Below are 15,293 nucleotides of genomic sequence, written 5' to 3' on the forward strand. Positions count from 1 at the left end.
TGGGATGAGAAAATGTTTGCCTGACAAATGTATCTGCCCATAACCAACAATTCCCTAGGAAGATAAAGGACAAGAAGCATAATGTATCTTCCATGGTCAAAATGGCACAACCCATTGGACAAAAGCACTGATATGTCCACAAACAAATGGAAAAAGTATTGGTTCCCAGCTTTAAATATTCTCAGTGATTCCTATGCAGCTGCATTTTAGATAGGCTCAACTTGTTTAATTGGATGTTTAGACATTGGTACTAAAATCTCTGCTGACCTTCCATCTGAATTGCTGTTTGAGAAGGAATTCAGAAACTTGGAACCAACTTGAGATTTTGTTTTAATGATTCTCATCAATATCTATTTCCCGTTTGACAGTCCTAAACAGGTGCTTCTTTCTCTTTCTGGTTTTGATGCCAAAACCTCTGAGGAAGTTACTGCTGATTTGGCTCAGCCTGGAAGCATAGGAACCCTGGATCTTCACATCTTCATCTATTTTTTTCAGGATAGCATTGGCTATCACCTTGATAGCATCTCTGGGATCATTCTTCACACATTCAAGAGCTGAAACCAGAAGGAGGTCAACTCAGACTCTGGATCCCTGAAGATTGTCTACCTAGCCCCACTCAGGGCCTACCCAAATGATAGGCCATTATCGTGCAACTCCACTTAGAATCATTCTTGGATTGTAAAAAAGTAATGCTGGTTTCAATATAGAAAACATATTAAAGAATGTTTTTTAAAAATGGAAAGGATAGCTGGATAGAATACTGAGTTCCTGTTGCCTCAGCTATTTATCAGATTGAGGCAGAAGGATTGCTTAAGCCCAGGAGTTCCTGGTCAGCCTGGGCAACATAACAAGACCCCATTTAAAAAAAAATGTGGGGAGAAGGAAGAGGAATCAAGAACCCTGTGAAAAAATACTGCTAATATTTTGGTACCTATCCTTGCAGGGCTTTTTTTTATATTAAAGATAGAACTTTACAAAAAATAACATTTTTTCTTCCCATAAGATTTACCTGTTTACAGTATAAGATCAAATCACAGGATTGTCATTTTTATGAACCCTCATTACTGGATAATTAAACTGTCTCTAATTTTTCACTGCTATACATAAGAATCATTAATTCATTTGTCAACTATTATTGAGTTCTTCCTATCACCAGGCACTGCTAGGTGCGGTGCATACAGTAGTAAACAAGAAAGACAGATTTCCCACCCTGGCCAAAATCTCTCTACAGATTTAATTCAACTCCTATTCAAGGTTCTGATGACATTAAAAAGTTATGAAATTCATATGGAAAAATAAGAAGCCCAGAATAGCCAAAGAAATCTTTAGCAAGAAAAGTGAAATAGGAAGCATTACAATACCAGACCTTAAATTAATACTACAGAGCTATAGTAATAAAAAATAGCATGGTTCTGACACCAAAACAAACATGAAGACCAATAGAATAGAAGACAAACCCACATAAATACAGTTACCTCATAATAAACAAAGGTGCCATAAACATACATCGGAGAAAAGATAGTCTCTTCAACAAGTAGTGCTGGGGAAACTGGAAACCCATATGTAACAAAATCCAATTAGTCCCCTGTCACCCTTGCACAAGGACCTGTGCATTAGACCAGAGACTCTACACCTACTAGAAGGAAAAGTAGGCTCAAGTCTCCATCATGTCAGCTTAGGAACTGAATTCCTCAACAAGACTCCTAAAGCACAAGAAGTAAAATAAATAATCAATAAATGACATGGAATCAAACTAAAAAGCTTCTTCACAACAAATAAAACAATCAATAACATGAAGAGAGAATGGGACAAATCTTTGCCACCTGCACCTCAGGTAGAGCTTTAATCTCCAGGATATATATAAAAAAACTCAAAAAAAATAATAATAATACCAAAAAAACAAATAACCCAATGAATAAATAGGCAAAGGAACCGAACAGATACTTCACAGAAGAAGAAATATGAATAGTCAATAAATATATTAAAAAATGTTCAACTTCACACAATTAGAGAAAAGCAAATTAGAACTATGCACACCATGATTCCATCTCACTCCAGTCAAAATGGCAATTATAAAAAATCCAAGTAACATTAAATGTTGGCAAGGATTTAGGAGAAAAAATTATAAAAAATCCAAGTAACATTAAATGTTGGCAAGGATTTAGGAGAAAAGGCACATTCATACATTGCTGGTGGGATGCAAATTGGTGCAATCACTCTGGAACGCAATATAGAGTTTCCTCAGAAAACTTGGAATGGAACCACAATTTTATCCAGTTTTCCCACTCCTCAGCATATACCCAAAGGACTTAAAATCAGCATACTATAGTGACATAGCCACATAAATGTTCATGGTGTCAATTCACAATAGCCAAGCTATCAAACCAACCTAGGTGCCCTTCAATAGATTAATGGATAAAGAAAATGTAATATATAAACACAATGGAATATTACTCAGCCATAAAGAAGAATGTATTATGGCATTTGCCAGTAAATGGATGGAACTAGAGACTGTTATGCTAAGTTAATCCCCAAAAATAAGCCAGTTCCTCAAAACTCATACTGGTTTTTTCAGTAATTAACTTCTGTGCCCTGGGAGAAATGATTCAGATCTGCATTTAGGAGAGTTGTAAATTAAGGCTAGTAAATGCTTCTCTGAAGTGTTTCTAACTATAGAGACATTAGAAAATAAACTGGTAGCCTCAGAGGTTTGGATGAAATGCCTCAAACCAGTTCCCAATTCTTGGATAGTTTGTATTCTACTCCATTATACTTTTTTTCATGTTTTGTTTTTTAAAAGAATCATTTAGAAACATGTACTATTTATAGATGGGATAATATGAAGTCTTGGATTTAATTCAAAATAACCCTGCCAGGGACAGGGTATAGGTGGGAAAAAAATTTAAAAAAAAAAAAACAAGGTTGACCACGAGTTGATACCTGCTGTATCTGGGGTACAGGTACAGGGAGTTGATGATAATATTCTCTGTATTTCTGTCAATGTAAAGATAAGCTACAAAGAACAAAAATTAGAATGGCCTCAGGCTTCTCAAACATAACAAAGCAAGCCAGAAAACACTAGTATAATATCTCCAAAGTGTTGAGAGAAAGTAATTGTTGATCTAGAATTGTGTCAAATTGTCTTATTCCTTTGAGAATCCTTACATTAAAAAAAACATCTACCAAGAGTCTGAATATTAAATATTAGCATCCCAGAAATTTCTTGGGGCTGGGGCTGTAGCTCAGTGGTAGAGTACTTGTCTAGCATGTGTGAGGCACTGAGTTCAATCTTCAGCACCATATAAAAATAAGTAAATAAAATAAAGGTCCATCTACAACTAAAATTAAAAAAAAAAAAAAGAAATTTCTACAAGATATACTCCAGGATAAATAAAAATGTTCCCTAAAAGATGGTCAGAGAAACAAAAAGGAATGGTGAAGAATACCTAAAACAGTTCGTGCAAAATAATAATAACAATCATAGTATCTAAATTCTGGGTTAAAAATAGAACAAAAATATTTGCTAACTAAAGCATAGAAATTAGATTCTATAATTTGGGTATTAAATGTCCCCAAAAGGCCCATGTATTGGAGGGTGGGCCTTCCACCTGCAGAGCTATTGGGAAGTGGTGGAACCTTTTAGGAAGTGGACCCAGTAGAAGGAAGGTGTACCTTAGAAGTGGGTATTGGGACCCCAACCCTTTTCTAGCTCTCTTTGCTTCCCTAACATAGAACTATTGGGAGGAGGTGCAACCTATAGGAGGAAAGAGGGGACTAGTCTTAGGACATTGAATGTGCCCTCCAAGGGGGTTGTATAACCACAGCCTCTTCCTCTTTCTCTCTCTTTGATTCCTGGTGACCATGAAGTGAATAGTTTCTCTAGTATGTGCTCCCCACCTTGATCTGCTATCTGGCCATAGATCTAAGGCCATAGGTCTAAAGCAATGGAGATAATCAGTCATGAACTCAAAACTTCAAAACCATGAGCCAAATAAACTTTCGCCCTTATTAACTTGATTTTTGTCACATATTTATTATAGTTACATAAAGCTGACTAACACAATATATGTTATATATACTGTATATATACATATGTATACAAGTTGTATGTATATATATATGTGTGTGTGTATATATATACAATAATCCATGTATATGTATATATATGATGTATGAATACACACACACACACACACACACGTGTGTATCTATTACACAGAAAAATAATACAAGACAACACAGCACACAAGAGGAGAGAAGACTAGATTGGACACAGAGTACATGGAACTTTACCCTTATTGATAATGCTTCCATTTCTCTGCAAAGAGAATATATTCATATGTTTCTTCTAAATATAAATAACACTAAAATATTTTAATGCCATATAAAAGAAAAAACACTGCAAGTTCTTTAAGGGCAGGGACAATCTTGTCTTCAACACTACTGCAGTGAAAGCACCTACACCACATAATGTTCAATGACTGCAAGGATATATCACCAAAATATGAGCATTGTTTCTATCTTACTAGGAAAACAGCAAATAATTTGTTTCTCTCTTCCATTTTCTCCATTCTGTACTATTTTATATTACACTTAGATGATAAAGATAGATTTCAAAAGAATGACACATGTCCTTAAGACATGTCCTCCATCCTGCACTGGATCTTACCCCACCCCTAGTGGAACTCAGAACCCAGGTACAAGGTCCAGACTCACCATGCCATATCAGCTGTACATCATCATCATGTATGCAATTCATGTTTATGCTCTTGGTTGTTAATCCTAAAGGCAGAACAGATAGAAAAATCTTTCTATAATTCCTGGGCCTTTGGACTGACTTTTTTCCCAGGATCAGTGGTGGGAAAAAAAAAAAAAAAAAAAAAGGATATTTACAACCAGTGGTAGCAAAGAATATTTCGTTTTTTATTATTTGTTCTAATTAGTTATACATGACAGCAGAATGCATTTTGATTCATTGTACACAAATGAGGCACATTTTTTCATTTCTCTAGTTGTACACGATGTGGCGTCACACTATATGTGAAGTCATTCATGTACCTAGGATAATCATGTCCATCTCATTCCACCATCTTTAGTAAAGAATATTTCTAAGAGAAGATTTGCATCCTGGATATGTCTTAGTAAAAGAAAAATTCTAGGTTACAGGAGGGACTGTGACCCAAAAGTTATCATCCATAGGTGACAAGCAGAGCATTAGATGAAGGTGTTGAACTTTATGGGATTCCTACACCAACAGAAAGACGCACAAGGGGCACAAGGCAACAAATTTGCCAAGATGAAATATGCATTGCCAATCAACATAGAAAAAAATTTAACTTGGATGCCGATAAAGACATAATTAATCAAAAACAACACAACACACAGGAGTAGAGAAGAACACTAGACTGAACAGAGAGTACATGGAACTTTACCCTTATTGATAATGCTCCCATTTCTCTGCAAAGAGAACATATATATGTATTTCTTCTAAATATAAATAACACTAAAATATTTTTTCACTTATTAAATTAATGATTTAAAAAATAATACTCAGGGTTGGCAAATGTCTGTAGAAATGAATACTCACGTATACTATTGCTGAAAATTACTTGAGCTTTTCAGAGAGCATTTTAGCAATAAACATCAAAATTCTGCAAACTCTTTGGCCTAGTATTTGTACTTTAAATTTTGTACTTTAAATCCATGATGGCTTGCAGAGATTTTGCCACTGCATACCTGCTTAAAAATATTTTTAAATATACAGTCTCAATATTCAAAAGTATGCACTGATTAAATTTTTCCATAAATCCATGAAACAGAATTAATATTATACAACTATAAAAATACTGTTGAAGCTATATAAATACTATGCATTTGTGATATAGCAAGGGAAAAAACAATATAACAAACTGTCTTTTAAAAGTATTTGTTGTGGGAAGGGATATGGATATGTAGCACATTCTTAGGGAATAGTCTCTAGAATCAGTAGTGACTAAATCCAAATGGTGAAATTTTTGGCATTATTTACATCAATCTTTTTGCCAATATAAATTGCATACGTTTTTTTACTTAAACACATGCAGCTAATTGTAGTTTGAAGCAAAAATATTTTGGAAAATCCATGGGGTCTTAATGGAAGCAATTGTTTTTCTCCTCTTTCAAATGACACTTCTCTTGTCCACAAGGCTGACTCCAGATGGTGGAGTGGAACCCACACAGAGCTGGGGTACAGGAGCATAGTCTCCTCTTCTTCCTCTGGACCTTTCTAAAGCAGAATTTGGGGCTGGATCACATGTCAACCTATCCAATCAGGTCAAGACTAGGAAAGGAGGTCATCTGCTCTGTCACACCATGGTTCTGACCTAACCCTTTGGCAGAAGATGCTCCCCTGCCAAAGAGGGGAGAGAGGAGTTGCCAGGTGCCACTGCCTTACCTATGAAATTGACTGCAGCTGCCCTTAGGAAGGGCTGTGGTCGCTTCAGGAAGCCAAAGCTCTGGAATAGTAAGTCCCCAAGTTGATGATATTTGTGCTGGCCCACCTGTGGAGCCACAGATGGGTGGTACTGAGCAGGAGAGGGCAGGTCTGGGATTACTGCAGATCTCTTCATAGCAGCACCTGCTCACCCTTGTCCACGGAACCTGCAGACTCCATCATCCCAACCCCTCCCACCCCAGCAGACTCAACGGAAAGTTCATAAAGAGAAACCTGCTCCATGAAAGAGAAGAGAATAAGGACAAAGAACTAATGTGGAGCTAAAGACACAGTTGTTCATTACTACCCAAATTGCTAAGCCCTTAATTATTTATTTTCAGAGAGCATTTTAGCAATAAACATCAAAATTCTGCAAAATCTGCGTAGACTCTGATTCCTAATCTCTGGCTTGTCCTTGATTTCTTAAGAGCCACAGACCCTAAACATGATGACTACCAACCTAAAATCCTGCCCACATCTCTTTCACCCACTTTAACCAGAATATCTCTATCCTATCACAATCCAGTAATCTGGCAGGATCTTTCAGCCTCTAAGGAAAAGATTGTGATTCTGGGAAGATCAATTACAGACACCAGGACATTATCATCCTAAATGTGGATTCTCAGAATTGATTGGTGAAAAAGAACAGGGCTAAGGAACAGAAGAAAGCTGCCTTCTGTCAGCCTTCCCTGTTTTGTCCTCCTAACACATGGCCAATATGAACATTTTCTTAAAAATTTGTTTAGTTGTTGATAAGCCTTTATTTATTTGCAGTGCTGCGAATCGAACCCAGTGCCTCACACATGCCAGCAAGTGCTCTACCACTGAGCTACAACCCCATCCCCCAGTACGAACATTTTAACTGAGCTTTCTCAAGGACTCTCACTTACCAGGAATTTGCAAGTTTCTCCTACTACCTGGATGTGATCACTGAGTGTGGTATGCCGGAACGTCTCTGTGAGTGATGACCAGCCAAGCACGTGAGTCCACTCAGTCAGGGTCCCGCCACAGGCCTATGTGATAGAGAGAAGGGAATCCCCAAAACCCCACTACAATGATTCCCCAGGTCCAAGGGCTGAGTGGAAGACTGGAGCAGATCCAAGTGCCCAGATCCAGCCCAGAGGGTGAGGTCCAAGAGGTGGGGATGGACTGGACAGCCAAAGTTGGACTCATGACAAAGGAGACAAAGGGAAGAGCAAAGGTGGTATGCTATAGCAGAAAAGGGGAATGAGTCAGGCTTGGGGTTGGCAGAACAGAGGTGACTGGTACCTTAACCACCTCAATATTGTTGTCCTGAATGCTGAGCAGCAATGGGACTAGAAAAGTGAAGACCTCTTTGCGAACAAAGGACCCAGGCTTCAATTTGAAAATTCGGCGTAACATGTAACTTAGGGCAGAGATGGCTGAGATCCTCACTTGGTCCCTCTCCTGCCATGATGCACAAAATAGAGAAGAGATGGCAGTAGTTTCCTGGCCCTGTCTGGCCTGGCTTTGTTCCTCCCATATCTCACTGTTCATGTCCACAACACACCCACTGCCTTGTGTTACATTATGTCAAGGTAACATGAGTTGTGTGTTTGAATAATTTTCTTTAGATCCCTACAGCTAGTAAATCAGGGAAGCTAGGTCTTCCTCTCAGTTCTGCCATGGACTATAAATCTACAGCTTCTAACTTTGTCCCCTTCTAAGGGTATAACTCAAGAAGGCCAAATTTTTAAACATAGAGTTATCCTACTTACACTATAAATAAAAGTGCTCAAACATACATTAGCTTGTGTCCATTTACAATGACCACAAGAATCTGAGTTTTGTACATTTTCAGGATTATATTAATTGAACAAATCTTTACTGAGTACCTATCATGAACTAGGCCCAATGTCAAATAATAGAGACATAGTGAAATAAGACAAGACAGTACCTGAACCAACAAAACAAAAGAAACATTGCAACAGTTGAATGTATACATTTTAGCATAATGGCAAAAAATAAATAAATAAAACAGAAAAAAACGTCACATGTAGAGTAGCTCAAGATGAGTGAAGTCATCTCTTCCTACACCAAATCCCTACAAGAAATAGTACATATCTATTTTTAAGTTTATAATGGATGTGGACTACTAAACAGGATCCCTCCCCAGGAGGATGCATGATTTCTTGGAAAGACAAGCAGCTGAAAGAACTAGAATTCAAGTAGACATCATAGGTCAGAGCTGCTACAGAAGGAGGCAGTAGGTCTGGAAATACTCTGAGCTGGGGTGCTGTGAATATAAGAATTTCAGGAAACTCTAGGAAACCAATAGAGAGATTGAACAGTTCCCAGCTATCCAATAACATCCAGGAAGATCAGGAAGACTGCTACTGATTGCCTGTCCAACTATCCATGTACCACTGGATGTTCCCCCAGCAATAGCCATAATAATGATAGATTAATATGTACCGCTTTCAACAAAATCTCTCATATGAAAATGCCAGAACTCATTATTAAGATTCAGCACACATCTAGGAAAACTAATGCTACAAAACAAAGGAATCACATTTTATAAACAACAGAAGAATCTAGCATTTAAGGACACAGTTAATAATATAACTGAACAAAAATTAGGAGTATAATTGAATCTTCAGAAAGGTTTTCTAAAAAAGAGTTCATTTTTATAGTGCTTAGAAATACAAGTTTTGACATTACAATTAATACTGAAAAAGGAAAGGCAGTATCCTTATAAGATAAAGGCAATATTCCCAAAAGTAATATAATAGCTGTTGATATAATATAGCTCATCAACTAGAAGAGATCACCTATCTCATTAAAAAATAATAATAATTAATTCAGTTGATGGATTGAATAGCAGAAAAACCACAGCTAAAACGGTTAATTTGTAAGAAGAAAAGAGTCAGCTCAGGAATTCTTCCAAAGGAAAAAAAGAGAGATGGAAAATACAAAGAAAAAGAATTAAGAAACAAGGAGATTTCAAAGAATTAGAAAGAAGAGAAAGGCACACATGCTAAACAAAAGAAGAAAATTTTATGGATGATAAAACTAGAAAGCTTTGCCTTAGTAATTCACCTCAGTTCAAATGGCTTAACACAAAGTCGGCCACTTACATCTTAAGGGTCCGGCACCCTGATCTTTCCATGCTGCCAGACTGCCCCTGTGCAAATGGCCACTTACTGCTTCTTGGCTAGGCTATAAATTCAATATAAAACATAACAACGTTCCTGTTATAAGTACCTTTAAGTACTAGATAATATATACGAAAAGTATTTTTAAATGGGTAGATGAGATGTGAAAAAGGCAGAAATCCTCAGGGGCCAAAATGGAAGCAGTTGTTCCCGAAGAAGGAGAGCATTACTGGTCTCAATAACTCTGGGACCTAGGAAATGCAGCCAGTGACAATGGGCCACAGATAGAGCTCCACAAGAATCCCTACAGTGAATGCCAAAGGAGACAACAAGGGAACAAAATATTCTCAAAGAAAGTGGAGAAATCCTGGATTTCTTTTCTTTCCTGGCCCCCTTGCAGTAGGCTCCCAATGAGAGCCTGTAGGAGCCAAAACTCTGAAGGAGAGACATTTATTTTCCACTGGGAGGAACTGTGTCCCCAGGGGGAAGAGAAAACCCCAGGAAAATCTCAATTCACATGTAAAGAGCCAATGTATATGCCAAGTCAAGAGGAAACAGGGGTTGGAATTATCTGATAAAAATTTTTGAAAGCAAGAATCAGTAAACTTCTTTAAGTTCAGATCAACAAAAATCATACACTCTGAACTGAGAAAAAAATTTCAAAGTAAAAAGAATGTTGTGACTATACAAAAGACAGTAACAAAAGGTCTCACAATTGTGTCAACAGAGCCTTAGAAGAACAGGATAAACACTTTGGAGCTGAATTTTTTTTTTTTTAGAAATAATAATTAAGCCAGACATGGTGGCACATGCCTGTAATCCCAGTGGCTCAGGAGACTGAGGCAGGAGGATTGCAAGTTTGCAGCTAGCCTCAGCAACTTAGCAAGACTCTATCTCAAAATAAAACATATAAAGACCTGGGGTTGTGACTCACTGTTTAAATACCTTTGGGTTCAATCCCCAATACAAAGAAAGAAAGAAAATAAATAAATAAATACTAAAGGGACAAAGATGTCATAGGAGACAAATGCTGCAACTTCCAGTTGCTCTGTAGTTCAAAACTGAAAGATGGTGATACTGCTTCTTAGCAGGGAATTTACTGAAATTCAATAATGGACAGTTACAGACTCAGAGAGACCCATAAATTCCGGTGTTTAGAACAGAAGACAAGAAGAGTATACTAGAGCGCAACTGTGGCAGCAATAGTGCTACAGAGGAAAAAGGTTCCACAGAGGAAAAGAATGAGAACCATGGTGGACAAGTTGGCACAGGAACACATGTAGAATAGCAAGGCAATCGGAACTTAACTAAGCTCAGAGGTTCCAAAGGAAGGTGGTGTTTTAAAAGTAGTCATGTTTCTCAACTTACGAGTGGAGACCTGAGGCAGGGAGCCATCACGTGGCAATCATGCTTGAGATTGCTGCATAGGAACCTAGGAAGTCATAGCAAACACTGCCTCCCTGTCCCAACTGGCACCTATTGTGTGGCCTACAGTACCCCTGGCAGAACACGATTGAAACAGGTACAGAGAAGATTGGATCCAAGAAGATTCCGGCCAGAGATATGACTGGGAGTACAACTTGCTGACCCTGTGAGTCTGGTGACTCATGTGACCAGTTGAAGAGGATCAGAAAACTGTTAAGCATGATTGGATTCAGGGACTGAGCGTTTGAAGGCCATATTTGTGGATGGTGCAGTGTACGAGACTGGCTACACCACTTCTACCCAACATAGTTGGCTGCTCTACTCTATTAGAATTCTGAGGAGGCCTCCAAGATCCAGACACCCAGTAGGAACTGGCCTCTTTCCAGCCATAGAAGTGTGTTGATCTAATCTCCCCAGACTAGATATACCCAACAAAGTACCAAATTTTTATTATCATAGCTAGACCCTAAGCATAGGACCTTCTCTTTTAGAACTCATATCAGGCCTGCCCTGTGAATGTGCACTGATTTAGTCTGTGTAGACAAAACTCCAAGTGAAAGTACCTCCTTTTCCATTGTACCTCCTTTTCCATTGTACCTGATGAACAGGAAAGCTGAGAGCCATTTTGTGTTGCTTGCCAAGCCTCCTTCTCTTTGGCCTTCATTTGCAATATCTCTCTTTTTACCTTTTGAATATTCTAAACTCTCTTTTGTATTCCTAACCCATTTTATTTTAATGAACTGTGATTCACCATCTTTTAAAACTATTTAGTTTATATAATTTTTGCCCCCAACATTCATTAATGTTGTTGCAGTTATGAGTGTGGTAGATGTCACAGTTGACACCTGGTGTTTTCTTTAATGCTATATCTCATTCATAGATGTTTGTTATTGTTGCTGTTGTTAATTTCTTACACCACCATTACTGCTTTTGTGATTATTAGTGTTGTAAATATCATAGTAAGCACTTAGTATTTATGTTAATGCTGCTTATTATAGGCTGCTTTTGTTATTTATTTCCCTCATTTCTGTGAGGTGCTGGAAATCCAGTGTGAAGTTCCAAGGTCACTGGGTAGACACTACACTGCTGAGCTACACCCCCAATTCAGCTAAGAAATAACAAACCTTGCTCAACACACAATTTAATCCACTTCAAATTTCTATAATACTTTAACAGAAAGAATGGAGAGAGAAAAACCCCAAACCAACAACCAGACCTCAAGTAGAAATGACTAGTGAGGGTTTCAGGTCCCACTTATATAGCAAGAGCAAAGAGAAGGAAACACAAAAAATGTAAACACCACATTTGTGAGGGGCCTCAATACAGATCACTCCTAGAGACAACATGAAAAAATAAGGGAGGAAAGTGCCTCAAACAAACCAGGATACTATAGTAATAGAACCCATGAACAGCAAAGTTGATGAAATGTCTGAAAAGGAGTTCAGAAGGTTCATAATTAAAATGATCTGTGAATTAAAGAATGACCTAAATGAGCAAATACAAGCAAAAACTGATCACTCCAACAATGAGATAAGAGAGCAAATACAGGCAGCAAAAGATTACTTCGAGAGAGATAGAGACTCTGAAAAAAAATAGTCAGAAATACTTGAAATAAAGGATACAATAAATCAAATAAAAAACTCAATAGAAACCAACAAACTAGATCACTTGGAAGAAAGAACGTCAGATAATGAAAACAAAGTATACAATCTGGAAAATAAAGTTGATCACACAGTGAAGAAAGTTAGAAACCATGAACAGAACATCTAAGAATTAAGGGACAGCATCGAAAGACCAAATCTAAGAGTTATTGGGATGGAGGAAGACACAGAGTTTCAAACAAAAGGAATGCACAATCTCTTCAATGAGATAATATCAGAAAATTTCCCAAGCATAAAGAGCGAATTGGAAATATAAGAGGCTCACAGGACACCAAATGTACAAAATTACAACAGATCTACACCAAGGCACATTATAATGAAAATGCCTAGCATACAGAATAAGGATAGAATCTTAAAAGCCGCAGGAGAGAGGAATCAGATCACATATAAGGGGAGACCAATTTGTATCTCAGCATATTTTTCAACCCAGACTCTCAAACCCAGGAGATTGTGGAACAACATATACCAAGCTCTGAAAGAAAATGGATGCCAACCAAGAATTTTATATCCAGCAAAACTAAGATTTAGATAAACAGAAGTTAAAAGAATTTACAACTAGAAAGCCTGCACTAAAGAACATCCTCAACAAAATATTCCAAGAAGAGGAAATGGAAATCAGCAGAGGGAGGGATTACACTAAAGGAAACCATGTCATGATAAATACCAAAAATAAACAAAAGTGGCTGGGAATATAAATCATGTCTCAATAATAACCCTGAATGATAATGGCATAAACTCACCAATCTAAAGACATAGACTAGCAGATTGGATCAAAAAAAAAAAAAAAGACTCAACAATATGCTGCCTACAAGAGACTAATCTCATAGAAAAAAACATTCATAGACTGAAGGTGAAGGGTTGGGAAAAATCATATCACTCACATGGACTACGGAAGAAAGCAGGGGTTTTCATCATCATATCAAATGAAGTAGACTTCAAACTAAAGTCAATCAAAAAGAATAAAGAAGGACACTACATACTCAAGGGAACCATATACCAACAAGACTTAACAATTATAAATATATATGCCCCAAACAATGGAGCAGTTATCTTCATCAAACAAACTCTTCTCAAGTTCGAGAGTCAAATAGACCACAACACAATAATTTTGGGTGACTTTAACACACCTCTTTCATCACTAGCTAGATCTTCCAAACAAAAGCTAAACAAAGAAACTATAGAATTCAATAATACAATCAATAACTTAGACTTAACTGATATATATAGAATATTTCATCCTTCAATGAGAGAATATACTTTCTTCTCAGCAGCACATGGATCCTTCTCTAAAATAGACCATATACTATGCCACAAAGCAACTCTTAGCAAATATAAAAAACAGAGACACCACTCTGTATTCTATCAGATCATAATGGAATTAAATTAGAAATCAATGATAAAATAAGAAATAAAATCCACTCCAACACCTGGAGACTACATAATATGCTACTGAATGAACAATGGGTTAGAGAAGACATCAAGGAGGAGATTAAAAACTTTTTAGAGGTGAATGAGAACACAGATACAACATATCAAAATCTCTGGGACACTATGAAAGCAGTTTTAAGAGGAAAGTTCATTGCATTGGAGTTCATTCCTTAAAAGAATAAAAAGTCAACAAATAAATGACTTTACACTACATCTCAAAGCCCTAGAAAAAGAACAAATCAACACCAAAAGCAGCAGAAGACAGGAAATAATTAAAATCAGAGCTGAAATCAATGAAATTGAAATAAAAGAAACAATTTTTAAAAATTGACGAATAAAAAGTTAGTTTTTTTAAAAAATAAGTAAAATCGACAGACCCTTAGCCATGCTGATTAAGGAGAGAGAAAACTCAAATCACTAAAATACATGATGAAAAAGAAAATATCACAACAGACACTACAGAAATACAGAGGATAATCAGAAATTATTTTGAAAACTTGTACTCCAATAAAATAGAAAATATCAAAGGCATTGACAAATTTTTAGAGTCATATAATTTTCCCAAATTGAATCAGGATGACATACACAATTTAAACAGATCAATTTCAAGTGATGAAATAGAAGACACCATATCAAAAGTCTTCTAACCAAGAAAAGCCCAGGACTGGACAGATACAGAGCCGAGTTCTACAAGACCTTTAAAGAAGAACTAATACCGATACTCTCCAATTTATTTCAGGAAATAGGAAAAGAGGCAGCACTTCCAAACTCATTCTATGAGGTCAATGTCACTCTGATTCCAAAACCAGGCAAAGACACATCAAAAAAAGAAAACTTCAGACCAATATCTCTAATAAACATAGATGCAAAAATTCTCAATAAAATTCTGGCAAATTGAATACAAAAACATATCAAAAAGATTGTGCACCATGATCGAGTGGGATTCATCCGGGGGATGTAAGGTTGTTTCAACATATGGAAATCAATAAATGTAATATATCACATCAATATACTTAAAGATAAAATCATATGATCATCTTGATAGATGCAGAAAAAGAATTTGACAAAATACAGCACCCCCTTTATGTTCAAAACACTAGAAAAACTAGGGATAACAGGAACGTGTCTTAACATCGTTAACATGCTATTATGCATAAAAACAACAATAATTGTTAGCAAGGATGGGGGAGA

General features: G+C 36.8%; 1 protein-coding gene across 1 annotated transcript in view; it reads right to left on the minus strand.

Annotated features, from left to right (window-relative positions):
* Positions 1–330: 330 nt before the first annotated feature.
* LOC114082605 (maestro heat-like repeat-containing protein family member 1) overlaps positions 331–15,293 on the minus strand; it is a 105,627-nt gene continuing 90,664 nt past the window's right edge. Inside the window, exons 35-37 of the mRNA XM_071609304.1 lie at positions 7,363–7,485; positions 6,625–6,706; positions 331–554 (exon numbers count right to left, since the gene is read on the minus strand). Of these exons, the coding sequence (XP_071465405.1) occupies positions 331–554; positions 6,625–6,706; positions 7,363–7,485 (429 nt within the window). The remainder of the gene's footprint in view (positions 555–6,624; positions 6,707–7,362; positions 7,486–15,293) is intronic.

The sequence above is a fragment of the Marmota flaviventris genome, chromosome 3 (assembly GCF_047511675.1).
Source record: "Marmota flaviventris isolate mMarFla1 chromosome 3, mMarFla1.hap1, whole genome shotgun sequence".
NCBI classification, from domain to species: Eukaryota; Metazoa; Chordata; class Mammalia; order Rodentia; family Sciuridae; genus Marmota; species Marmota flaviventris.